The sequence below is a fragment of the Peromyscus leucopus genome, chromosome 19 (assembly GCF_004664715.2).
Source record: "Peromyscus leucopus breed LL Stock chromosome 19, UCI_PerLeu_2.1, whole genome shotgun sequence".
Lineage (NCBI taxonomy): Eukaryota > Metazoa > Chordata > Mammalia > Rodentia > Cricetidae > Peromyscus > Peromyscus leucopus.
The window spans coordinates 21526914-21551887 of NC_051079.1; the positions used below are offsets into that span (position 1 = coordinate 21526914).

Below are 24974 nucleotides of genomic sequence, written 5' to 3' on the forward strand. Positions count from 1 at the left end.
CATTTAGCAGTGAGTTGTTTAACTTTGATGAATTTGTGTACTTTCTTCCATTTCTATTGTTGATTTTTAACACCTACAAAGCTGGTAGCGGGCTTGTATATAAAATGTATAAGGAACTAAAAAAATGGACATCAAGAAAACAAAAAAAAATTAAAAATGGCGTACAGATTTAAATAGAGAATTCTCATAAGAGGAAATACAAATGATCTAGAGTAAGTTAAAGAAATGTTCAACATCTTATTTATCAGGGAAATGCAAATCAAAACTACACTGAGATTCCATCTCACACCAGTCGGAATGGCTAAGGCCAATAAAACAAATGACAATTGATGCTGGCGAGGACGTGAGGCAAGGGGGACACTCCTCCATCGCTGGTGGAAATGCAAACTTGTACAGGCACAAGGAACATCAGTGTGGGAATTCCTCAGAAAGCTCGGAATAGATCAATTTCAAGACACAACTGTACTACTCTTGGGCATACACCCAAAGGATGCTCCATCCTACTACAGAGACACTTGCTCAACTATGTTCATCGCTGCTCTTTTCATAAAAGCCAGAAGTCAGAAACAACCTGGATGTCCACCAACAGAAGAACAGATAAAGAAAATGTGGTACATTTAAATTGAGTATCACTTAGCTGTTAAAAAGAATTATCATGAAATTCTAAGGTAAATGGATGAAAGTAGAAAAAAAATCATCCTGAGTGAGACAACCCAGACTCCTAATCCTTATAAAGCAAATTGCACATGCAGTATATATAATATAAACAAATATATTTAACATATAATGTAGTGAAGAACTTGCTTATTTACAGGGTCCTGTACTAAAGCCTGTTCTAAGATGAATGCCCAGAGCTAGAATAATCCCAGCACCTGGGAGGCTGAGGCAGGAAAATCTTGAGTTCCAGGACAGCCTAGGCTGTGAGACACTGTCTCAAACAATAAAAGAAAACAACAAAATAAGGTGAATGACTCTCCAGCCCATGACAAATCTGTCTTAAACTGTGTTTGATCATAGTTAATAAAAATAATTATGCTGGGGGAAAAACTTTAAAAAACAGCTGCTACATTCTACAGGCATCCTAATTATAGAGACCAAGGTTTACAGGAGGAATCATACTAAAATTCAATGGTGCTAAAAAAAATCTTTCAAAAAAAAAATTAGGCCAGACAGTGGTGGTGCACACCTTTAATCCCAGCACTTGGGAGGCAGAGTCAGGCAGATCTCTGTGAGTTCGAGGCCAGCCTGGTCTATAGAGCGAGATCCAGGACAGGCACCAAAACTACACAGAGAAACCCTGTCTTGAAAAAAACAAAACAAAACAAACAAAGCTCTCTATACTAAACCTCTCTCCAGCAAAGACAAAAACAAAAACAAAACTGACCAGTGGTTTTTCCCCTTTCCCCTCTCATGCACGTGGACGTACGCATCTGTGTGTATGAGCTTGTAGACGTTTTCCTTGGTCGTTCCCCACATTACTTATTTATGTTTTGAGACAGGGTCTCTCAGCCTGGGACTCACGGACTTGGCTGGACTATTTGGCCAGCAAGACAGAGATCCTCTTGTCCTCACCTCCCCAGTACAGGGATTACGAACACACACTGCTTTCCCTGACTCCCTCCCTCCCTCCCTTTCCCTGTCTCTCTCTCTTTCTTCCTTTTCCTTTTTTTTTGACATGGGTTCTGGGGGATCAAACTCAGGTCGTCATGTAGGTGTGGCAAGCACTTTACCAAGTGAACCATCTCCGCAGCCCCTCATGGCTTTCTTCACAGGGCAAGCTGAGAGCCCTGGGTGTCTCTAACATCCGCGGTGCTGAGACCTAGTCCACAGGCCCAGGCCAGAGAGTAGGAGAAGAGCTGGTACCTCATGGCAGATGATAAGGATGATGCCACCCTGGGCTAAGTGCCAGTGAAGTGGCCTGATCGCCTGAACAGAAGTGGGAGGAGAGACTGACCTGAGTCCGGGACGCAGGATGGCGTAACCCACAATGAAGTGCACCTTCTCCAGGTTAGACATGGGTCTGTCTGAGACAGGGACGTCGGACTTGAATGCCTCTTCACCAGTCTTCAGCTTTCTGGCCACCTAGAAGCCCACAGACAGCTGTTAGCACAGCTGTGACCATCTCTATTGACCAAGGAGGAAACAGATGCATGGGATAGAAACAAAGGCCTGGATCCCTGCACCAAGCTGACACTGAGCCAGGACAGACAGATGTAGCTGGGCTCATCCGGCCAGTGATCCACGAGGGACCACCTCAGCTTTATGAAGAGATATCATTGAGCCCTTGGTCCCAGCTGCTTATTCTCTGTGGGAGCAGACAAGGGACCAAGGGAGTATTAGTGCTCATGTGGTTGACCCTGGAGCCACCAGGGCTAGACTGTTTGCCTCTGACACTCAGCCACTTTCCCGGTCCATTTCCAAAGCCAGTAGCACATGTTGGGACAGAGGATGTACTTTACCACGATGGCATCACTATGGGAATTTGCTGCCCAAATTGGAGCTTGGTGTGAGATCGAGCTTGGGTTGAGGAAACTCAGGGCCAGATACCAGCTCTGTCTGTGGAAAGCTGGTTTTGGATATAGGAACTAAGTGTGAAACATTGGCTTGGAATGTGGGAAGGGCCTGCTTGGCCTACGTAACAAACCTGTGTATGGAAGAAAACTGAGATCTGACCCTGGGAAGCAAGTCCACTGTCTCTATGTCCATTCTTTAGAGGGCAGAGTTGCCAGCTAGATTGTCTTCTGGATCCCTGCCTGGGAAGGCCATCTGCCTCCAATGGGATCTTCTGACATGCCTGTTGTGGTATGCCCCTGCCTCACAAAGTGTGCGGATTTCCAAGACTAGATACTACACCTCCCTCCTTGGCTCACTCGACGTGAAGAAAAACCATGTTGTAAGGATGCTTAGATAGCTCGGGACAAGGACCAGGTAGCCAGAACCAATGCACCATTCCATGATCTGGGGAGTGGACTCAGGTGAAGCCTACAGATTATTCCCCTGGGAGATGACGGTTTGGCAGCATCTCTGAGAGGGGCCCTGAACCAGAACCAACTGTTCAAGACACTCCCGATTCTCGGAATGAACCAGCCTGCCCTGTCTTAAGCTGCTGTGCTTCAAGGTCACTGGTTACACAGCAGTCACTACCTAACACACTCTGGTGGAGCTCACACCTCCAGAGATCAGGAAGCCTCAGCGACTCTGAGTTGTCCATGCAACCCGGGCTGCAGAGGCTTTTAGACGCCTCTGTTGTTAGTCAGAACACGGGACCTCATAGGTACCCATGCTGAGTCTCAGTGACCTGGTGTATGGAGCACTCCTGGACTTCCACAGTGGGTTCCTACTGCTGTTACTGCTACTTAAGTAATTTCTTTTGGTCTACGGCCATACCACCCTGAACACGCCTGATCTCTATGGTGATATTTTATTTGTATCAAAATGTTATTTGTATGTTAATAAATAAAGTTGCCCGGGGATCAGAGCTATTAGCAAGCCATAGGAAAGCAGGGCAGTGGTGGCCAAAAGAAGTTGTGAGTTATTTTTAAACTGTGTGTATGTAAATATGTGTATAGGCATTGGTGTGTGTTTGTGTGGGTGGGTGAGGGCACAGGTATACGTGCACATGTGTGAGTTTATATGGAGGCCAGAAGTCAGTATCAGGGATATTTTTAATCACTTCTCCATATTATTTTTTAAGTTTTATATGTGTATGTTCCCAAAGAGGCCAGAGAAGGTATTGAATTCCCTGGAGCTGGAATTAGTAGTTATAAACAGTGGGTGCTGGGAACCAAACTCGGGAAGAGCCAATGAGTGCTCGAAACTGCTGAGCCATCTCTCCAGCCCCCTCCACTTACCTTTTTAAGATGGGGTCTGCAGGGTGGTGGTATTGCATACCTTTAGTCCCAGCACTTGGGATGCAGAGTCAGGCAGATCTCTGTGAGTTTGAGGCCAACCTGGTCTACAGAGGGAGATCCAGGACAGGCACCAAAACTACACGGAGAAACCCTGTCTCGAAAAACAAAAAACAAAACAAAACAAAACAAAACCACAAAAGTAATGAAAGACAGGGTCTTTCAGCTAACCTGGAGCTCACTGCCTTGGTTGGGCTGGCTGGCCAGTCAGCTCCAGGCATCCTCTTGTCTTCTACTCCTTACCCTGCTAGTGCTAGGGCTACTGGCACATGTTGCCACACACAGCTTTTTTAAAAAAGCTTTTATTTTAATTATTTTTAATTACGTATGTCTGTGGGTGGGTATGTACAGAGGACAGAGGCATTGGGTCCCCTTGGAGCTGGAGTTACGGGTAACGGGACTGTGTGCTCTGGAAGAGCAGTATGTGCTCTTAACAGCTCAGCTCTCTCTCCAGCTCCAGTCACAAGCAGCTTCTTAGGAGAGTGCTAGGGATCCTGAACTCAGGGTGTCACCTTGTGCAACAGCATGTATACCAGACTAGCCATCTCCCCAACCCCCTGGGTTCCATCAGAGGGTGTGGTGGAGCGTGGATCAAGAACTTATTCTTTGAGCTGGGGTGCAGATCAGCATGCACCAGGGGTGGGATTTAATTTTAGGCTGGCATGCCTGGGGATTAAATGAAGAAAAGTCACTAGCATCTAGTGGACTGTCATTCAATAGTGGCATATGTGTGTGTGTGTGTGTGTGTGTGTGTGTGTGTCTGTCTGTCTGTCTGTATACAGCCAGTCCATGTGTGGAAGTCTCAGGCATCAGTCTCCCCTCCCACCTTCTTTGAGACAAGGCCTCATCACCACTTTACACACCAGGCTGGCATCAGGCTTCGGGAATTCGGACGGCTTCCCGTTTCCTAGAGAAGTGCTAGGCTCAGATGCTCAAGCTACTGCGGCTGGCTGGCTGGCTGGGGGATTTGACCCTGGTTTTCATGGCTAATGCTCTTATTCCCTGAGTCTTCTCCCCAGCCCTGTTCCCTTTCCTTCTCATCTTTCTCTGGCATCCAATAGCCAAGGGTGACCTTGGAATCCTAATCCTCCTGCCTCTGGAATTTGAGTGCTGGAATAACAAGAATGCCCCACCTTGTCTAGGGATCAAGTTCAGGGCTTTGTTCATGCTAGGTAAACACTCTACCAATGGAGCCATATCCCCAGCCTCAAAAATCTGTTGCTCTTTTAAAACGTTAATTTGAATTTGGTTGGAGTCAAAGCCAGTATTTGGAGTTCAGGAGACCCTCTCCACTCATGACTGCAAACTCCCAACAGTCCTGGTGCCATTCTTTTTTTTTTTTTTTTTTTTGGTTTTTCGAGACAGGGTTTCTCTGTGCAGTTTTGCGCCTTTCCTGGAACTTGCTCTGTAGACCAGGCTGGCCTCGAACTCACAGAGATCCGCCTGCCTCTGCCTCCCGAGTGCTGGGATTAAAGGCGTGCGCCACCACCGCCCGGCATCCTGGTGCCATTCCTGACTCTCGACTTCCCGGATGCAGTTTAAGTCTCAGGCACTGGGTCCAGTGGATGATGCTTCCACCCAGCTTCCTCGGTCCTTCTCTGATGGACAGCTGCCTGCTGCTGCCCTCACCACGTACCTGTGCATATTCGGTGTGCTCTGGACCCTGAGTGTCCCTGTCCTTGCCCGGCCTGTCGTGGATCTGCTTCGTCACTGAGCTGCCACTCAGGCTGTTCCTGGCATAGAGCACTGGCTCCGGAAGGTCACCCATGAACCTCAGGATGATGGGCCATATAGCTAGAGCTGTCTGGAGAAGGAGACAGAAAGGCCTGGGTGATTCCAGCCCTGCAACCCATGGTGACCTGGCTGGACCCTTTGCTTATTTCCTCTGAACCATAGCTCGGACTTTGGGCTCTGGGGTTGGGGAGCGGGGCTGGGCTACATAGAAACCAGTGAACAGCTGGTACCAAGTGGTCAGTGTCTTTCTCATGGTAGAGCAGCGGGTATCGGAGGGGCTTCTGAATGTGGGTATGGCTGGCTGATTTCTGGAAGTAAGTCGCAGCAAACTTGGGGAAGGTGTATTCAGCCAGACCATCCACGTCCTCCTCTGGCATCTCCGTCATGGGCACTGTATCCAGATCAATCTCAAGTAGTTTCTGCGTCTTGACTTCCAGATCCTGGGAGGGCCAAACAGGGAGGAAGGACATGGGCTAAGCTTTCAGTCAGTGGAGTGCACACCCCAAGTCCCGGTTATCCCAAGAAGGGTCCTCCCATCCCTGCCTGGGTTCTCTTACCTCGAAGCGCGTTGGGGCTGGGCCCTCCTGACCTCCAATCATGGCTGGGAGGAAGCCGAATACTTTCTCCACCATCTCCGTGTCGGTGACAGTGTCGTAGATGGACTTACGCTTCCTGTCAGGGACGGCACCCTGACCCTTCGGCTCGTTAGCCAGAATGACCGGAGGTCCCTGTACACACCCCGTAGAAAGAAGGTCACTGACAGGCAGGGCTGGCCTCCAGGGTGCAACTCGGCCTACCCTCACAGGGCAAGGCACCCTAGAAGCCTAGTATCCCTCAACTTGCCATTATTTGCCTGAATCAAGATGTTTTCTCCTAAAAGAATAATTCTGTCTGTGTGCACGTGTGTGCATGAGTGTGGGGACGGGAGGTGTGTGCACACATGAGTGTGGGGACCAAAGGTTGAGTCTGTGTGCATGGGTGTCTTCCTCAGTTGCTCTCCATTAACTTTTTTTTTTTTTTTTGAGACAGAATCTCCTATTCAGCCAAGAACTCACCAATTTGGTGACACCAACTGGTTCTCCAGTCCAGAGAGGCCCTTGTCTCTGCCTCCTCAGGACTGGAGTTGCAGGTGAACGTCACTGTGACTGGATTTTTTTCATGCACATTGGGGACTCAAACTCAGATTCTTACATCGGACACTTTACTGATAGAGCCATATACTCTGCCCAATAATAAAGTTTAACGTCTAGAATGAGTGGAGATCATTCCTCAGGGCTCTTCCTTTCTCAGTAATAATCAGGGAGGAGAGCTGTGGTCACTGGCCTGACCACTGAGGCACTCCACAAACTTCAGGGACCCAGACACCAGCTGCTAAGCCACCACTCAGGCCCCCTCAGTCGCTTCTGTCAAGGGACCACAGGGGAGACCTTGGGACCTAGACTAACGAGGAGGCCCAAGTGCTTTGCCGCCACGGATGGTGTGAGGATCTGTCCTCTCACGTGGCCGGCTTGTTGTCCTAGTAGTTTGTGTGGTAGAACCCCTGTGTGTCTGTAGAGACAAAGCCGGTGTTACCCGGTCCCTGTGCCTCATCTTATTTGACAAATGAACCAGGAAGTAAAGAATGAGGTGGATGGAGATTGGCTCTCAGCTACCTCCGGGGAGTGGTAAGATCCTGGAAGAGTGAGATTTTTTAAACGCAGCGGTCTCTCTGTCTCTTTCTCTGTGGTATTTATGTTTGTGTATATGTGTGTGGAGGCCAGAGAACAACCAGTGCATTGTTCCTCAGGAGCTGTCAACATTGTAAGCTTTTTGTTTCGTTTTTGAGACAGGTCTTTTCATTGACCACTCACCCAGTCAGCTAGGCTGGGGGCCAGTGACCTCCAGGGATCTCGGCCTGTCTCCATATCCTCAGTGTTGGGATTAGAGGTGCACGCCACCATGTCTTGCTTTTCATGTGGATTCTGGGAGTCCAACTCAGGTCCTCAAGTTGGTGAGACAGGACTGTACCAGCTGAGCTCTCTCCCTCTCTCCCCTCCCCACCCCCGAATACAGGAGAACAGTGATGCTAATCTACTGTTTCCCCATCCTCTCAGTCTCCTACATGCTGGGTGAATCCTGGAGCTTTCCTGCCCCCTGAACAGTTTTCTCTTCTTCCTGGGACAGCGCCTCTCACAGCACAATTGGCCCAGATTTCCTGAACCTTTAAGGGGACTGATCATCCCTGATGAGAAATCGTCCCCGAGCCCATGAGAAGGGAATCTACTCTGCTGTCTTGTGTGTGTGTGTGTGTGTGTGTGTGTGTGTGTGTGTGTGTGTGTGTGCGCACGCGCGCGCGAGCATGTTCATTTGTGTGGGTAGGGTGCAATTATATGAAGGTCAGAGGTCAATCTCAGATCATTCTTCAGGCACCATCCACCTTACTTTTTGACACACAGTCTTTGACTGGCCTGGACTTGCCTGAATATGCTCGGCTGGCTGACTGTCAAGCCCCAGGAATGCAACCGTATCCCCACTGGGATTACAAACACATACCACCACACCTGCCCTTTTCACATGGATTCTGAGGATCCATATGAGGGCCTCATACATGTGAGGGGTGATGGTTAGTTTTGATTGTTTACCTGATATAATCTAGAATCCCCTTGGAAGGGCGTCTCAGTGAGGGACTGTCTAGATTAGGTTGGTCTGTAGGCATGTCTGGGGGAGGGGGTTGTCTTGGTTCCATTAATTGAGGTGGAAAGATCGTCCACCATGGGTGGCACCATTCTGTGGGCAACTGATCCTGGATTACATGAGTAGAGCTGAGCATTAGCACCCACACACATCGACTTTCATTGATTTCTGCTCTTGGCTGGTTGTATGATGGCTAGCTGCTTTGGCTTCCTGTGACCTTGACTTCCCCAAATAAACCCTTTCTCCTTTAAATTGCTTTTGTGAGCGTATTTTATCCTAGCAACAGGAAACATGGCAAGTAGTTTACTGTGGTGGTTTGAATGAAAATGTCCCCCTTAGGCCCATAGGAAGTGGCACTATGAGGAGGTGTGGTCTTGTTGGAGTAGGTGTGGCTTGTTGGAGGAAGTGTGTCACTGGGGGCGGGCTTTGAGGTTTCAGAAGCTCAAGCCAGGCCTAGTGGCTCACTCTCTCCTCCTGCTGCCTGCCAATCCAGTTGTAGACCTCTCAGCTACCTCTCCAAAACCATGTCTGCCTGTGTGCCGCCATGCTTCCTGCTGAGAAGATAACGGACTAAACCTCCGAATTGTAAGCCAGCCCCAATTAAATGTTTCTCTTTAGAAGAGTTGCCGTGACCACGGTGTCTCTTCACAGCAATGGAAACCCTAGCTAAGACATTTACCAGCCGACCTCTCTTCCCAGACATTTTGCACTATCTAAATTACAGCCGCAGGAGCCTCTCCTACTTTGCTTCCTGGATTCGTGCGGTGTTCCTAGTAACTCGTGTAGATTGAAACATCTTTGCCTGAGAATGTTGGATATTCTAAAGCACGTCTCATAAGTACTCTTAATTGCTGCTCATCAGTTTCCCTGTTGGCCCCGGCCAGCCCTCCCTCCCTCCCGTTCATACCAAGTGACCACCTACAATGGATTTCCGTTGCCGGAAGTTCCGCCGGGCAGCCATGCCTCTGGCGTGGGCCTGGATGATCACCGCGGCCCTCCTCTTGGCCTGGACCTGCTGTCGCACCAGGTAGCCCCTGCAACGGGCCTGCAGCTGCACCAGCTTCTGTCGCATGGTCTGGAACTGTCTCATCAGCAGGCGGCTCCGGGCAATGGCCTGTAGGCGCCTAAAGCCTACTAGGATCTGTGGGAGCAGGAGGGAGGTAGATTTACTGCAGGTGGCTTTCCTGAGAGAGCAGAGAGCGGCTCTCCCTGGGAGATCTTCAATATAATTTGGTGACCCGTTTTTTTGGTACAGTGCTGGTGTTACCAGTATCCATACATGGCAATGTGCATGAGCCTAGTAATTACTTGTAAGCTGGAGCAGAGCCTATCAGTCAAATAAGCACTAAATAAGCACCCGGTGAACAGCATAAGTGATGGCTTATATTGACTGTGAACTTGGCAGGGCCTAGAATCACCTTGGAGGCAAGTCTCTGGGCTTGTCTGTGAAGAGTTTTCAAGATAAGGTTAATTGAGGTGTGCAGATCTACCCTGAACATAGACAGCACCGTCTCATGGGTCGGGTGTCCGCCGCACTGGATAAAAAGGAGGAGCCCAGCTGAGCATAGGGACTCATTGCTCTCTGCTTCCTGACCGTGGAGGCAATGTAACTAGCAGTCTCAGACTTCTGCTGCCGTGATTGCCTTACTGTAATGGACCGTATCCTCTCGAACTGTGAGCCCAAATAAGCCCTTCCTTCTTCTGATAAAAGTTGCTTTTTATCAGGCATGTTGTTGTGACAGCAAGGAAAATGTCTAATGCTGCCTCACTTGCAGACCGCCATGGGCTTCACAGCAGCCAGCCGCGGTCACCGCATTGCTGGACCATGAGCTCCTGTGTGGAGCCCACTCAGGTGGGGTGGGCGTCGTTAAAATAGGAGAGTAAGAAATGGATGAACGCCCAATCTATACCAGGGCATAGAGGATCCTGGGTGTCCAGGATGAGCCTGTTGGCTGATCAAAGACCGACTCAGTGGCCCAGCCTAAGGGTTTGAAAGTCACACGGACTTATAGATGCCAGATGTCCCCGCTCCTGAGCAAATCTATTAAGTCCTCTGTGCTTCAGTTCCTTTACGTACAGAGTGGTTAATATTAGATAAAACCATGCACTCTGTACAGTAGGTCCCCAAGTGACTCCTCTGTGCTCGTCAGCTGCCACCGTGTACTTTTTGAGCACAGAGTGCTGGAAGTCGGGGCCAGGTGCTGGTATGGCCCTCTAATGCTGCAGTTACAGTCACTGCCATGATGAGAACAAGGGGTCAAGTGAGGCCCAAGAGAGTGCAGTGACGGCCACTCTGATTCACAGAGAGCAGAGTCACTATCTGGGGTCTGTGGTGGGAAGAAAAAAGAGAAAGAAATGCTTGCAATGTGAGGTCCATTCTGATGGTTATTCTATTAACTCCATGTTGGGAGAAGAAAAGCCATCAACCCAGTCCAGCACTGGGGGAATGCCCAAAATTCTGGAGGGGAATATCTTGACCTCCCCCTAACACAGGGTTAGAGATTATGTAAAGAAAAAAATAGGTGAAGGGCTGGTGTCTGGTCATTTAAAAATCTGTATTCTCTATCAATTTCACAATGGAACGCTTCCTGCCTGGGAGCTCTAATTCAGAGAAACAATAGTGAATGATTTGTCAGTTTTCTGCTGCCCCTGAAGGCCCATCTTCCCAAGCTCTCTCTCTCTCTCTCACCAGCTCGAAATTCTTTCTTTGGCAGTGGCCTCGCCATACAGCCTGGAGAGTCACAGCTGCCTGTCTCTGCCTCAAGAACTCCTTCCTAGAGGGAAAAATGCAAATTAGAGGCATTAAATAACTCTTTTAGATCCTGCAAAGTGTTTGGGAGCCAAGGGATTGATCTGGAAACAAAAGTGGATAATAAAATATTAGGGAGGAAGGAATCTGTAGGACTCACGCTGGGAAGCCTTTGCAAGACCATCAGATAGATGTACCTGCAGGTTAGAGTCATGAGGTTTAGTATTAACAACCCACATCTCCAGACTGAGGACAGTGGTCGAGCATTTGTCTAGTATAAGGCCTCAGGTTCAGTCCTCAGCATCACAAACAAAAAAACCTCAGATAAAACAAACAAAAGCTAAAGCAAAACAAAAACGACCCACACTTTTGAATGATATAACTCAGTTTTTTTAATAATCAAGAAATCTCTTCTCATCCCTTCATATTCTACCAAGATATATAAAGGAACAGAACCAATTGCCACGTTTTCCTTTTTTTCTTCTGTTTTCTTGTGTATGTGTGCACGTGTCTCTGCATGTGTGTAGGCACATGTGCTCGTGTGCACATGTATGTGTAGGCCTGAGGATGGTATAAAAATTATCCTCAATCAATCTTCTAACTTTCCATTCTTTGAGTCTCTCAACCAAACCCAGAGCTTGCTGATGTGACTAATTTCACAGCCAGTTCGCTCTGAAGATCCCACCTCCACCTTCTAAAGCTGACATCACAGGCAGGATGACACACTCATCTATCTGACCTTCACACTGTGTCCTAATTAGCTTCAACTGTCAACTTGACACAGCCTAGAGTCATCTGAGAGGGGAGTTTCAGTTCCTTGGCAGCTCCTCAGCCCAGGACTGCGACAGAATCTGAATGTAGGCCTCTAGAGATCAGGGACCCCTCAAGGGAGCTTGGCCCACATAGACCTTTTATTTCACACGCAACTGTGTTTTCTTACTACTTTTAATACTTTCCCAGATGAACTTCTTAGGTTTAGAATGGTATGTCTCAGTCATTTAAAAACCAGAGAACTTCAATATTGATTATTCCTGGGTCCCATGTAGAACAATTATATCAGAATGTTTCTTCTTTGTCTAATGTATACACACACACACACACACACACAGAGAGACAGAGAGAGAGAGACAGAGACAGAGACACAGATAGAGACAAAGAGAAACAGGGAGAGAGACAGAGACAGACACACAGACAGAGAGAGACAGACAGACAGAGACAGAAACATACATACATACAGACAGATCACACACACACACACACACACACACACACACACACACACACACCCCCGAGTGAGGTCCGTCAGTCCTCTAATTGTATACACCTGTGTACACATAGCTCTGTAGCTACAGTCTCAGCCACCAGAAACTGAAACTCTTTGAAAAAGACTGCATCTGCACTGAGCCTGCACAGACTTTCATTTTTATCATTGCTCCTCAAATGATACACTTTAATAGCTACTTGTATGACATTGGTATTGCATTGCATTATCTGGAGATGGATCAATTTATACAGGAGGATAGGTTTAGGTTATATGTGCCAATATTGTGCCATTTAAAAAGGGGGGGGGGCTAGTGAGATGGTTCAGCAGTTAAGAGCACTCGCTGCACTTTCAGAAGACTTGAGTTCAGTTCCCAGCACCCACATGATGGCTCACAGGCATCTGTAACCCTAGTTCCAGGGAACCTGATGCCCTCCACTGGCCTCCGCATGTACTATGTACACATGGTGCGCATACATATATGCAGGCAAAACACTTACATACATAAAAAATATAAAATAAAATAGAAAAAAACCTGTTTTGCTCAGACTGGCCTTGAAGTCATGATCCTCCTGTCTCTGCCTTCTGGGTGCTGGTATTATAGTCATGTACAACCATGCCTGGCAATGCCATTTTGTATAAAGGACTATTATTCTTAGATTTTGATATACCTGAGAGCCTGGAACTAACCTCCCCAGTGATCTAATAGGCAGCCAAGGTATCAACCAAAGCACCACGAAGCAAAGCTAATCTGCCTCCTTCAGGTGTTCACAGCAGCGGCTCCGGGCCTGGGGTAGCTGCCCCCCAGGGCACGTTCGGCAAAGTCTAGGAGATTCTGTTTGTTATGTTGGGGGGTAGGTAAGAACGCTACTGATGTCTAGTGTGGGCAGATCAGGGGTTCTGATCACAGAACTGTCTCCATGGCAAAAAAGAGTTATCCAAGGGACTGGAAGTGTAGTTTATTGGTGGAGTCTATGCTTAGTACGTGTGAGGACTTGTGACCAGTCCCAAGCATCAAAACTAGCTGGGACAGAAAGATGATTCAGCGGCAAAGGTGCTTCCTGTGGGGCTTGGTGACTTGAGTTTGATCCCTAAGACCCACATAGTAGAAGGGGAGACATGACTTCTGAATGATGCCCTCTGACTTCCATACACACACTGTGTCCACACAAATACACCTGCAATAATCTATGTTCATAAGGAAAAAAAGTTGGCCATAGTAGTATGTGCTTATAATCCCGGTGCTTTGGGGTGGGGACAGGAGGATCCCTGACGTCACTGGCCAGCCAACCCAGTCTACTTGGCAAACTCCAGACAGGTGAGAGACTGTCTCACAAAACAAGGTGGCTGGCTGGTAGCTGAAATCATCAATGTGACCCAATGCATGTGCACTTGCACGTGCGTGTGCACACGCGCACACACACACACACACACAGACACACACACACACACTACTGCAACTGAAAACAAACCCTCAGTGTCTGGAGAGAGCAGAGGACGAGTCGGTAAGATTGAAGACAGAATAAAGGGTTTTTCAACCTGCGGGATGGAGAGGAAATGGACTGAAGAGAGTGAGCAGGGACCCGGGGACCAAAGGGACCGCGACAAAAGAGCTAAGACTGCTGTCTTCCAAGACCCGGAGCCAAGAAGGAAGAGGTCACTTTACTGACAGACATCTGAAAAGGACTTGCCTTGCAAACATGAGGACCTGTACACCCGTGTGTGTGTGTGTGTGTGTGTGTGTGTGTGTGTGTGTGTGTGAAATGTATATTGATGCACGTAAAGATGAGATTAAGGCAGATACCTTTCGCTTATGGAGTGCTTTTCCAATTATGCATTAGAATTATCAACATAGCCAAGTGTCCCCATTGAGGAGATCTTGTGCCTCAGTCTCCCAGGCCTGCCTGAGGGACATGGTGTGCTGGCTGACTGCATCAAGGCACTTGCCTGCACCCCAGGTTAAGTGGGGGAGGTGCACACAGGGTACAAGGCGGGCCTGGGGCCTCCGAATAGCGATAGAGCATTTGGCATCAGACCAATCCAAACCTGAGGATGGTTTATGGGGCAGGCACCTGTATTTGTGTCCCCGGAGGACTCTCTGGATGCTGATCGCTGCTCCATCCAGGACCTGGCTCCTCCGGATCTCCAGCATTGTGTCCTGGTGATCCTGAGGATGGGTGACATCATCGTGTTGCTACCCCTCCCACCCCCACTGCCCCTGCTTGGTACCGGGTCTTGGTCTCCAGAAGTCAGTTTTGTCCCAGACTCTCCTATGAGGACTAGCTAGAAAGGACCCTGATGTGGATCAGAATGAGGCTGCAAATGTATCTCACCCTAGCGCCAAACTTATTCTAGCATCTCCTTTTGCTCTTCCGGTCTGTCAGTCTTTGTTCCCAAAGCCACACGCCTGCAGTGGACTATACAGCACACCTGGGCTTATTTCTGTACGAAAATCGTCCCCAAAGCCCATGAGCAGAGCTCACGGGAGCCGATGTGAGATGATGGATTGTCCCCACCCATGGGTGTCTCTCCTGCCTCTTACTCCTCCTAGTTCCCTGAGGCCTGAGATGGGAAGCACAGGCCTGTCATCGTAGCCCCAGGAAGGCAGAACTTGTCTTTACAGGACAGAGAGCAGTGGTCTTGTGGCCAGTGGAAAGAGGTTGGTAGCTCAACCGTCCTCCCTCCCTCCCTCCCTCCCTCCCTCCCTCCCTTCCTCCCTCCCTCCCCCTCATCCTCCCTCCCTCCCCCCTCCCTCCCTCCCTCCCCCTCATCCTCCCTCCCTCCCTCCTTCCCCCTCATCCTCCCTCCCTCCCTCCCTCCCTCCGTCCCCCTCATCCTTCCTCCCTTCCTCCTTCTATCAAGCATCGGGAGGACTGAGTCTCCCACGTGCCCTGGTGAGCTTGGGAACATAGAACTGGACCAGACCTTGGGCACGGACTCAAGGAACCAGGAGTGTAGGGGTGAACCTTCTCTTCTCATTCTTTCCTCACGGCCAACTTCACCCTGCGCTGCTCTGTGTGACCTTTTGTGGCTATTCCATCTTCCTGTGAGTTTCCTGATAGTCCCCCTGTTACACTGTCTCTCTACTGCTCCTTCCTGTCTGGATCCCACATCCCCATTATGGGACAAACAGTGCATGAACCGATGGCTAGAGGAACCCACAGCCCAGCTGGGAACAGGGCAGGCAGGGTGGAACTCCCCCCGCCCCCGGACTCCGCCCCATCATTCCCAGGAGGCCAGGGGATCGCACCTTCAGGAAGATTTTGGTCCTTCCCATTTTCCAGTCTTTGTCTGTCCCCAGGCACAGGTCAGCAATGCGCAAGGTCATCTGGCGGTGCTTGTCTTGAAACTGTTGAGAAAACCAGGAGTGGCCAGGGACTCTGGAGAGGGGTGAGAGCCTCCTCCAGGGCTGCTCAAGCAGAGGTCCCTTTGTCCTAACAGGCTTCCCAACAAGGGCTGTCTGAGTACACTCAGGCACTTGGCTGCACCCCAGGTTAAGTGGACGAGGGGCACATAAGGTACTTGGTGGGCCTGAGGCCTCCGTGGAGCTTGGGAGAACTTTGCCCCGGACCAATCCAAACTTTAGGATGGCTGCAGGCTGCAGAAGGATGGCAAAGCATCCCATCCCACAGAGCTCCCTAGCCACCCCTCAGATCCTGGACCTGGTGGCCTTGGGAGAGCAGAGTGAACCCCCAGACATCCAAAAGGAACCCGCACAAGCCACCGGCGTCAACTAGAAGCCACTGTGAGCCAGCCACCTTGTCTATACAGCGCAGAGATGGAGGAGGAGGACAAAAGGAAGGACAGACAGAGAGCGTGCTGAGGCCGGGATCCAGGGAGGGTCCTAGAGATCAGGACGTCGGAGAAGAGTTAGTGGGTTAGCACAGGGTCCTATCAGCTGCCAGACACACACCTGCTTCTGCTCAGGGCTGGGCAGCAGCACACGGAACCTCTGTGAGAACTCATCGAACGTGTAGCGGATGGGGAAGCCCGACCTGCGGATTTGCACCGTCTCCATCATGCCGGAATAGCGCAGCTGCTGAATGCACAGCTCTCGGTCAAACAGCTGTGGGGAGAGAAGACCGGGCTGAGACCACTCACTGCTGCTCCTGCTGGGGCCGGGGGGTGGGGGGTGGGGGTTCAGCTTGCCTAGGGACCCACCCAGCCACCCCCCCAAAGACCAGGAGAACTCATCAAATGCGTGATTGAACTAAAATGGCTTGTTTTTATTGGGGGACAGCTGTTGCCCGGGAATTGATATATAGTTGAGTATGAAGGACAATCTATTTAAGCATGTAGTGCTGTACACAGATTTCAAACGACTTTCTGAAGATAGCAGTGAGCGTGGCTGAAATGTCTCCAAAGGCGTAAAGGACAATGACATAGACACTGGAACCCAGGTCAGTCACGGTGGCCCACACATATGACACCTGGAGGCAGAAGCAGGAGGATCACGAGGCCAGCCTTGGCTACAGAGTGAGACAAAAGAGGTGGAGGGTGGGGATACTGGTTTAGTTTTGTGTCCGCTTGACACAAGCTAGAGTCATTTGGGAAGAAGGGACCTGAGTTGAGAAAACGCCTCCACCAGGTTGGCCTGTGGGACATTTTCGTAATCAGTGGTTAATGTGGGAGGGTCCAGCCCAGTTGGACAGTGTCACCCCTAGGCTGGTGGTCCTTGGGGTGTATAAGAAAGCAGGCTGAGGAAGCCATGAGGAGCAAGCCAATAAGCCACAACCCTCCACGGCCTCGGCTTCAGTCCCTGACTCCAGATTCCGGCCCTGTTTTGAGTTCCTTCCCTGAGTGATGGACTGTGAGGTGGAACTGTAACCTGAAATAAACCCTTTTCTCCTCAAGTTGCTTTTGGTCATGGTGTTTTATCAGAGCAATAGAAACCCTATCTAAGACAGTGCCTGATGAACAATAGCAAAAGTTGTCCTCTGGCCTCCATACCCACCACCCACCACCCACCCATACAGAGAGAGAGAGAGAGAGAGAGAGAGAGAGAGAGAGAGAGAGAGAGAGAGAGAGAAGGAAGAGAAGGAGAGGGAGGAGGAGGAGGAGAAGAAGAAGGAGAAGGAGAAGAAGGAGAAGAAGGAGAGAAGGAGAAGAAGGAGGAGGAGGAGGAGGAGGAGGAGGAGAAGAAGAAGAACATAAACAACTGGATGGAGGGAGAGAGAGCTGAGGTCGGAGGCTAGTGTGGCTGACAGGAATCTGCGTATGGTAGCTTCCCTTCTGTCTCTGAGACTCTGGCGGGAACTCTCAACTTGAAGTATTAGGGGAGATGACACCCTTTAAATAGACAAGCCATGGGCAGTTTGGCGAGGGTCACCATGGGCAGGTTGGTGAGGGTCACCATGGGCAGCCCTGGGTGAATGACCAGCTGTTATTGACTGAGCATGTCCTGAAAGTCTGTAGTTTCTTATTTATTCTCCACAACAACGTACATGATGGGCATGCTTGGCTCTGATTTAGAGATGAGATACCTGAAGGACAGGGCCATACTTTTCAGTGGCTGAGCCTGTCTGGTCCTCAGTCTAGACCTCCCCTCCACAATTCACAGCAGGTAACTGCTGCCACTGAGATGAATTCTGGTCAGGGACACCACAGAATGTGAGCCTCAACCTAGGGCAGGCAGTGTGGCTACCTGCAGGACCTCTAAGAGCAAGGTGGTTTTTCCCAGCATGAGGAATAAGAGTTGTCTAAGCTGGCAGTGGTGGCGCACACCTTTAATCCCAGCCTTTGGGAGGCAGAGGCGGGTGGATATCTCTGAGGTCAAGGCTAGCCTAGTCTACAGAGTGAGTTCCAGGAAAGCAAAGGTTACACAGAGAAACCCAGTCTCAAAAAACAACAAAACAAAACAAAACAAATCAAAGTGTTGTCTAGCTGCTGTGTCTATACTAGTGTGATTGGCCCCCATAAACTCATAGGCAGTGGCACCATTGGAAGGTGTGGTCTTGTTGAAGTAGGTGTGGCCTTGTTGGAGGACATGTATCACTGTGAGGGTGGGCTTTGAGGTCTCATATGTTCAAGATACTGCCCAATGTCTCCAACCACTTCCTATTTCCCACACAAGATGTAGAACTCTCAGCTCCTTCTCCAGCACCATGTCTGCCTGCACACTGCCATGTCCCACCATGATGACAATGAACTGAGCCTCTGAACTATAAGCCACAATGAAGTGTTTTCCTTTATAAGAGCTGCCGTGGTTATGGTGTCTCTTCACAGCAATAGAAACCCTAAACGAAGACAACTAGCTTTTATAAAACAGCCTCAATATATACAATTGCATTCTACTTAAAAGGTACTTCACTTAATGTAATATTTATTTATTAGATTTTTTTATATTACATTTATTTATTGTGTGTGTGCACACGCACATGCACACACGCATCATGGCATGTATATGGAGGTGAGAGAACAACTTGTGGCATCTGGTTCTCTACTTCTATCACATGAGTCCTAGGGATCAAACTCAGGACATCAGGCTTGGCAGCAAGTACCTGCACCCACTGAGCCATTTGTCAGCCCAAATGTAATTTCCTTTCTAGAAAAGTATGACAATCTGCCTTTTGAACCACTGGAACCCACAATAAATGCCACCACCACCACCACCACCACCACCACCACCACCACCAAACCTAGGCGTGTCCCGACAATATCAGTGATGGTAGGAGGAGGTAAGCAGATCTCAGGGGCCTGCTGGCTAGCTAGTCTAATTAAATCTGCAAGCTCCAGGTTCTTAGAGACACCCTGTCTCAACAAATAAGGTGCAGGGTTGGAACGGTGGCTCAGCAGTTCAGAGCGCATGTGCTCCTGCTGAAGACCTAAGTTCCCAGCATCCAGGTCCAGGAGGTTCACAAGGCCCACAATTCCAACTACAGGGGATCTGATGCTCTCTTTTGGCCTCCACAAGGAATTGCACTCATGTGCACATGTGCCCACACAGACACACATGCACACACATACTGTTTTTTTTTTTTAAAGGGGGTGGTTGCTGGAGAGATGGCTCAGAGGTTAAGAACACTGGCTGCTCTTCCAGAGGTCCTGGGTTTGCATTCCAGCACTATGGCTCACAACTGCCCATAACTCCAGTTGTAGGGGAGTTCCAGCTCTAGTTCCACCTCCGGCCTCGATGGGCACCAGGCACACAGATGGTGCACGCACACATGCAGGCCAAACATCCATACATATAAAACAAAATAATTTAAGAACTATATGACTTGGAGAGCAATAGAAGAAGATAGCAAATACCAAACTCTATCCTCTGTGTACATATATGTGCACCCCTATAATACACACATTCATCATACATTAACATGTACACATATTCCCCTATGGTATGGTTTTTAGTTATCTTGTCTTTGCAAGTCATATTCCCTAGTTTGGGGAGCCCTGTGCTTACAGCCTTTTAGGGAGCGGGTTCTATAGATCAGTCCATCACAGGTGTCCACCTTGTCCCCACTACCTAAGGATAAAGCTCCTGCAGGTCTTACCACAGGAGTGGACCTGACTCTTAAGTGCCAGCATTTGAAATAGCTGTTGCCTCCTGCTAAGTGTGGCTTCTTACAAGGGAGACAAGCCACAGCATCACCTCCTACCTGTGTTTACCCCTTCCAAGTGACATAGTGTCTTTTGTATCAAAAGGTTAGCTGAGACAAGACCACTCCGTTTTTGGGGAAATGCCATGTTGCAAACCTCTGCGTAAGTTTATAGCTTCTAGTTCCCAGATGTAAGTTTTGATTCTCTTGAGTTTTGCCTTCCCAAATGTCAACTTTGGCCTGAAGGGTCAAACTGCACAGCTCCATAGAGGTGAGCCAATCGTGTAAGAACGTGAGGCCAGACGCTGACCAACAAAAGCATGCACGGCATCATGGAGTCCTAGAAGCCCAGCAGACTTCCCACCACGTGTGCTTGCTTGCTGGAGCTGGCCACTGCTGATCACCCATCTACGGAGGTGAAGCTTGCCTTTCAAAGATACTTTGGGTCACGTGGGCATTCTTGTGACCACAGTTTCATTTCTGACATCCTATAAACAAGACTAAGTCTGACTTTAGGGAAGTCGAGAAAAATGAGGCTCAGAGCCTGGCCAATCACGCACGGCAGACGATGGAAAGGCTAGGCTGTGAGTGAACCACTGCGCTGCCACCGACTCACACCAGTTTTCTGTGACATGGGGGCAGCTGACCGCTGTAATGCTGGCCACGCCCTGGATGTTAACTCTAGGTGTCAAACTCAGCCCCTCAGGACCACCCCCGTCCTGGCACGCCCCCAGCCTCCCCTGGTTACCAGCGGCTTCTTGTACTCATTGGGTTTGATGCAGCGGATGAAGTAGGGCTGGCAGTGGGTCAGGATTCTCATCAGCTGCTCCAGGGACTGTTTGAACTGGCCCGCAAGCGTCAGGGGGCGCTTGGTGGAGTCTGACGGCTGCCAAGAGAAAGCAAGAGGCGTAAGGGCAGGGGGGCTACGCCTGGGGAACTGGGGACCCGGGCCACAGTGGGGGCTGCCACCCAGGACAAATGTACACACTTCCTCCTCCACCCCCCCCATGCCTTCTCTCCTTTCCCTTCTCACTTCCTTCTCTCCCTTCCCTCCGTCCTTCCTTCTTTCCTTCCTTCCCCCCTCATTCATTTCTTCTCTCCCTTTTTTCCTCTTCTCTACTTCCCTTTTTTAAAAGATGATTTTTAAAAATTTCACGTGCAATGGTGTTTTCCTGCCTATATGTCTGTGCGAGGGTGTCAGATGCCCTGGAACTGGAGTCACAAACAGTTGTGAGCTGCCATGTGGGTGCTGGGAATTGAACCCGGGTCCTCTGGAAAAGCCGCCAGCGCTCTTACCTGCTGAGCCACGTCTCCAACCGTCTCCCTTCTTTTATACTTCCCTCTCTTCCCCCTTCCCTCTGTATTACTCTCCTTTCTCCTCCTCTCCTTCCTCCTCCTTCCATCTCTCTCTTTCCTTTATTTACTCTTTTTCTCCTCTTCTCTCCTTCACTCCAGCATAAGCCTCCTTGGGTGCCAGCTGCATGCTGGGGCTGCTGCATGCTGGGGACTTGTGAATAAAGGCTCTCCTGGTCACATCTGTCTGGGCCAGTGCCTTGGAGCGAGGGCGGCAGGTGAGTAGCCCACCTTGAAGGCAGACTGGCTTCCTGCCTTCATCTGGTGGATGGTGCCATGGCCCAGCTTTGTCTGTGGTGACTCCAGGTTGAATATCTCCTTCAGGAACTTGTTTTTGGAGGAGTGAATCAGGATGAGGATGTCTGTGCTCAGCACGTCTCGGTTCTTCTCCAGGAAGCCTGTGGGGACAGCAGGGACAGCTTTCAGGCCAATAGAGCCGTCTCCCCCATCCCTTGAGTCAGACAAGAATGCCTGGAGGGACTCCAGAATGTCCCGCTCAAGCAAACTGTCTATTTTCCACTCAGACAGAACTTCTGTCTCCACTAAGTCACATCTGACCTCTATCAAAACTCTCAGCCACCTGCATCCCATTCCACTCACCACTGTTGTCTAAATGAATACAGTTATTCTGCTTCTGAGGTCTTGGGCATTCTGATAGGGTTGGAGTTTTCCTAACTGGAACACCTGGCCTTCAGAAACGGGGCATAGATAGTGTTCTGGGCTGAATAATGCATTTACCCAAATTTATTTATTGGGGTCCTTGCTTCCAGTACTTATGGATCCAGTATGGATCTCCTGTTTGAAGAGGCGGCTTTGTGTGCATGTGAATGTGCATGTTTGTGTAAGTGTGGTACCCATATGTGCCTGTGTATGTGGAGGTCAGGTGCTGTTGATTTTTTTTTTTTTTTTTTGAGCCAGAGTCCCTCATTAGCCTGGAATTCACCAAATAGGCTAGCTGCTATCCAGAGGGCCATAGTGGTCTGCCTCTCCAGTACTGAGGTTCCAGGGCAGGCTGTGTCCAGCGTTTTTCTTTTTTTTAAAATGTGACTTCTGAGGATTGACTCCAGTCGTCATTGCAGAGAGAGCACTCTGCTGACTGAGCTGTGGCCCAAACCTGAGAGGGGCCTTTACATGAACAAGATGAAGTGAGGTTATGAGGGTAGGCCTTGACCCAGTATGGCCAGTGTCATTAAATTCTGAGAGAGGATTGTGTGAGGTCACAAGGAGAGATGGCTAGCTCTGAGCCATGATCATGTGAGGTCATGGGTACAACAGGGTAGTCCAAAGGAAAAGGAAACACTTTAGCATTTTTGCTTATTGCTTTATGGTTTTTTGAGACTGAGTCTCATAGAGGCCCAGGCTGACTTCAAACTTGCTTTGTAGCTGAGGATGACCTTGAACATCTAACCCTCCTGTTTTTACCTCTGGACTTCTGGGATTACAGGTGTGTAGCACAATGCCTTGTTTATAAAGTGCTAGGACTCAAATGCCAGGGCATCATGCATGCTAGGCAAGACTTTGAGCTAAATACCCAGCCCTGGTTTTGTTTTTTAAAACTTGTGTGTGCATGCATGTGTGCGTGCGTGTATGTGTGTGCATGCACATGAGTGTGTATGAGTGTGCGTGTGCATTTATGTGTGAGATCATGGGCGTGAGCATGCCGTGGTGTCTGTGTGGCAGTCAGAGGACTTCCCTTCTGCCTTTGATGTTGGATCTCTTGTTATTCAACACTGTGTACACCAGGCTATTGGTCCTTGACTTCCAGGGATCCCCCTGTCTCCGGATGCCATTTCACCACAGCGGTGATGAGATTGTGGATGTGAGCTGTGTCTGGCTTTCGTGGGCTCTGGGTATTCTAAATTAGGTCCTTGTGCTTGGAGAAAGAAGTGTCCTGACTCTGAGCATCCCCTTTGCAGGGCCCTAACAGGCTGGAGCAGGCAAACATAGAGCTGACAGATTTTTGCCATTTACCCTTCTCTCCATTCTCTTTAATTTGCCAAACTGTTAGATTGCATTCCTAGCCACCAAGGTCTATTCCCTTATTTGGCCACTTCCTCCTCCTGAGGCTGACCACCAAGGGTCAGCTATGAAAGTATTGAAGTCCAGCAATCAAAAGCCCCTTTTTGGCTACCCTAATGAACCTGGCCAATCAAAGTTAAACACCTCATCCTAACACAGGGTTTCCCCTTTCCCTTTATAAACTGTCATTTGCCTATGTGCCACATCTGTCTCCTCGCTATCTAGAGGCAGACCTTTGTCCCTCTGGGGCAAGTATCCCTCCCCCTCTCCCTTGTCCCCCACCCCCTCTTTCCTGTCTCCTGTTCCCAGCCCTTTGTCCCTCTAGATCAAATAAATCTCCTTTGGCTGAAAGCTTGGTCTTGTGTCCTGTGTTAAGTCTGGTCTTTCACTCTTAAGTATCATGTCACTTCAAAACAAAAACAAAAACCCTCACTCTTGAATACTTAGGGGTGCTAGGGGATGGGCTCAATGTCCTCTTTGGATTCTGGGACTATGATTGCTTAATACTGGTTGTCAATTTGACTACATCTGGAATCAACTAAAACCCAAGCAGCTGGGCACGCCTGTGAGGGATTTTGCTTAACTGGATCATTTGAAGGCGGGGAAGACCCACCCTAAATGTGGATCATTTGAGGTCAGAAGACCCATCTTGACCACACCTTCTGGTGACAGCCTATATAAAAGGACACAGAAGAAGCAAGCTTTTGCTTTTTGCCCGCTTGCCCTCACTCTCTGTGGCAAGTTCATCCATCCGGTTCCTGAGGCGTTCCTTTGCTGGTGTTAGAACCTACTTTTTCAGGATCCCAACGTAGACCAAAGACCAACTGAGGCATCCAGCCTCATGGGCTGAACCAGATTCTTGGCTTTCCCGTCGGGAGACAGCCATTGCCAGGCCAGAGCCTAGAAACTCCTCTAATAAATGCCCTTTTAATATAGATTGATTCCACTAGTTCAGTTCTTCTAGGGAACACTGACTAATACAGGGACTCTCCCCTTCTCAAGAGCTTAAAGTCAGGGTGTGGCAGGGACTGTGAAGGCGCCCTGCCATCTTCCGAGTTTTCCAACAGAATTCCCCCACCTCCAGCACCCTGCTTCCTCTTGGTAAGTTGCCAGCCTTTCTGCTCCTCTGTCTCTCTAAAGGAAAAGTATGCAAGGATTGTCCCTAGATTCGCATCTCTACTTAAAGATGTCTACGGATGATGCCTACCTACCCTGTTTTCCTGACTACAAGGGCACACTGGCCACCTTCCCATTCTTCTAAGCACAACAGATGACACATTAGACCTTTGCTTCTCTACTCAATACTATGAGTAACCTGACTATAACGTGAAGTCAACTCATGGAATCAATGTCTAAAAGTAAAATCTAAACCTCTTGTAATAATATGCATGAGAAGAGCTGGAGCTATGGCTCAGCTGACAGAGTGCTTGCCTAGAATGCATGATTCTCTGGGTTCGATTCCCAGCACCATACAAACTGGACAAGGTGGTGCAAATACCAGCATTTGGGAGGTGGAGGCAGGAGGATCAGAAGTTGAAGGCGGTTTTCAGCAACATGGTGAGTTGAAGGCAGCCTGGACTATGGGAGATTCTGCTTCATAGCACTCAGAAGGCAGGGGGATTAGAGGCCAGCCTGGCTACACAGCAAGTTGCTGGGCAGGCAAGGCTACCTAGGGAGACCTCAACCCAAAAACAACGAGAAAGAAAACCTTCCTGACACTAGACCTCCCAGTGGGCTCC

At 49.3% G+C, this 24974-nt stretch overlaps 1 protein-coding gene across 1 annotated transcript in view; it reads right to left on the minus strand.

Moving 5' to 3' along the window:
- Positions 1 to 24974, minus strand: part of Myo7b (myosin VIIB) — a 70593-nt gene that overhangs the window by 17484 nt on the left and 28135 nt on the right. Inside the window, exons 14-24 of the mRNA XM_028867072.2 lie at positions 21448 to 21614; positions 20612 to 20749; positions 16239 to 16391; positions 15576 to 15674; positions 14398 to 14492; positions 11005 to 11089; positions 9238 to 9456; positions 6200 to 6370; positions 5873 to 6082; positions 5545 to 5712; positions 1955 to 2082 (exon numbers count right to left, since the gene is read on the minus strand). Coding sequence (XP_028722905.1) covers positions 1955 to 2082; positions 5545 to 5712; positions 5873 to 6082; positions 6200 to 6370; positions 9238 to 9456; positions 11005 to 11089; positions 14398 to 14492; positions 15576 to 15674; positions 16239 to 16391; positions 20612 to 20749; positions 21448 to 21614 — 1633 coding nt within the window. The remainder of the gene's footprint in view (positions 1 to 1954; positions 2083 to 5544; positions 5713 to 5872; positions 6083 to 6199; positions 6371 to 9237; positions 9457 to 11004; positions 11090 to 14397; positions 14493 to 15575; positions 15675 to 16238; positions 16392 to 20611; positions 20750 to 21447; positions 21615 to 24974) is intronic.